The sequence below is a fragment of the Coffea eugenioides genome, chromosome 7 (genome assembly GCF_003713205.1).
Source record: "Coffea eugenioides isolate CCC68of chromosome 7, Ceug_1.0, whole genome shotgun sequence".
Taxonomy (NCBI): Eukaryota; Viridiplantae; Streptophyta; class Magnoliopsida; order Gentianales; family Rubiaceae; genus Coffea; species Coffea eugenioides.
In genome coordinates this window covers 5,299,315-5,301,873 of record NC_040041.1, presented here as the reverse complement: position 1 = coordinate 5,301,873, position 2,559 = coordinate 5,299,315, and the positions used below count along the sequence as shown (strand labels likewise).

Genomic DNA, 2,559 nt, shown 5'->3' with positions numbered 1-2,559 from the left:
ATGGATTGCAGCAAATTGGCAGAAGATGGGACCCCTGGGTTAGGAATGGAGTTCAACAGCGAAGAGGATGCGTACAAGTTTTACAACAAATATGCCTTTAAAATGAGTTTTAGTGTACGTAAAGACTATCTGAATAAAGACAAAGACGGCGTGACCACGTCTAGGAGATATAGTTGCTGCAAGGAAGGTGTGAAGCGCAAGTACGAAAGTGATGTGATGCCAAAGAGGACACGAGCTCCGACGAAAACAGGGTGTGGAGCTAAAATGGTTATTGTGTTGTTTAGAGGAACAATGAAGTACCGTGTGCATGATCTTGTTTTAGAGCATAACCATGAGTTGCACATTGCTCAATGTGCGCACATGATGTCATCACAAAGAAAAGTGAGCGAGGCTCAAGGATTCCAAGCTGAAATAAGCGAGGACGCTGGGCTTTCATTGAAACAGAGCCATGAGCTTATGGGAAAGGAGACATGTGGGATGGGAAATGTGGGATATACTCGGGAAGACCTGAAACGATATCTTCGTACTCGACGGGAAAGGAGTTTGAAATATGGAGAAGCAGGTAGCATGCTGAATTATTTTCAAGAACAAACACTCGAGAATCCATCATTTTTTCATGCCGTACAGCTGGACTGTGAAGAGCAGATAACGAATATCTTTTGGGCTGATGCAGGAATGTTAATTGACTACAAATTTTTTGGAGACGTAGTCACATTCGACACAACCTACAAAACAAATAAAGAATACCGACCACTTGGAGTGTTTGTGGGTTTTAACCAACATAGGCAAATTGTGATATTCGGTGCTGCCCTTATGTATGATGAGACTATAGATTCTTTCAAATGGGTGTTTGGTACATTTGTAGAAGCAATGTGCGGAAAGCGTCCAAGTACCATACTAACCGACCAAGATCATGCCATGGCAGCCGCTCTTTCAGTTGTTATGCCTGAAACATTTCACGGTCTATGTACGTTTCACATAAGGCGTAATTTTATGAAACATCTTGGTAATCACTACAAGGAAAATAGTGATCTTCCATACATGTTTGGTGCCTGCATGTATGAGTTTGAAGAAGTGGAACAATTCAATAGGGTGTGGGAGGCGATGGTGAAGAAACACAATCTTGAAAATAATGAATGGCTCTCCGGGTTGTATAAAATTCGTGATAAATGGGCAAGGTGCATGATGAAAGAAAGATGGACCGCGGGAATGCGAAGCACCCAACTCAGCGAAAGCCTAAATGCAGCAATTAAAAATCATTTGAAACTGGATCATGACCTTGTGCAGTTCTTTAGACATTTCAATCGGGTGGTTGATGAAAAGAGACATAATGAACTGATTGCAGAATATGAAATGAGGCAAAAGCTCCCCATGGTAGGGTTAAGGCAAACACCTATGCTTGTGCATGCATCAGAGACGTATTCACCAACCGTATTTGTTGCATTCCAAAATGAATATGGCGAGTCAACAGCTATGATTATATTGAGACAACAAGATGCAGCGATGTTTGTGGAGTTTGCGGTCATGAGGTATGATGGAGGACCTGAAAGAATAGTAGTATTCAATCGGAATGATCTAAGTGTATATTGCAGTTGCAAAAAATACGAGAATGAAGGCATTTTATGTGGGCACGCGTTGAAGGTGTTTGATACCGTGGGAATAAAAATAATTCCTCCTGAATACATTAAGAGGCGATCGACAAAAAGAGCTCGGGCTGGAGACTGTTTTGATCGGCGAGAACAGGAAGTTGTGGCTGATCCTAAAGTAATGATTTCAACTCGTTATCGGGAGCTTGCTCCAGCCATGATTAAAGTCGCAACTCGAGCAGCAATGTCGGAGGACACCAGCAAAGTAGTAATCACTGTCATATCCGATTTGTCAAAGAGAGTTGAGCTCCTCCTCTCAAAAAGCGAAGAGCAACCTTTGCAAAATCAAAAAAATCTGAATATGGAGGAACGAGATAAAATTGAAATTGTAAATGAAATGGGGGAGGCAGTAGTCGCAAGAGGCATTAAAAAACGAGGCGGTGGGAAGAAAAGTAGAGTGATGCAAAGTTGGGTCGATAAATTTGACAGAGTAAAAAGAAAATCTAGATTATCAAGAACTACACAGACTACGGTATGGATCAAATTTTGGTACTTGGGAAACATTTATGCTAAAACTAAGTTATTGTTATACTATTAACTAAAGTTTAGGTAACATTCATTATGAAATAATATTATTGCCGTGTCAATACTGTAGGTCTCAGAATCGGAGCCGACATCGGTTTCATTTGAGGAATACATGTTTATGGGATGCCGTTCATCTACTGACTCTGTTTCGGTTAGTATAAAATGGACATGACTCTTACTTTTATTTGGATGTTTCTAATAGCATAAATAGTTACATTGATGTTACATTGTGTGATAATGTTGTTACGGCCGTCATCCTTCCTGATATACGTATTTTGTTTGTCTTATACAATGATTTGGCCCATACGAAACTTGTAGATGCATTCAATGAGTCAGACAGTGAATGACCCTCCAAATGTTGTTGCTCCCGATATCGATAAAAGTCAAA

General features: G+C 40.4%; 1 protein-coding gene across 1 annotated transcript; it reads left to right on the top strand.

Moving 5' to 3' along the window:
* Positions 1-2,343, top strand: LOC113776719 (protein FAR1-RELATED SEQUENCE 5-like). The gene is made up of 2 exons (XM_027321783.1): positions 1-2,118; positions 2,242-2,343. Exons 1-2 carry the CDS (start codon positions 1-3, stop codon positions 2,341-2,343), a joined length of 2,220 nt encoding a protein of 739 aa, XP_027177584.1.
* Positions 2,344-2,559: the final 216 nt, after the last annotated feature.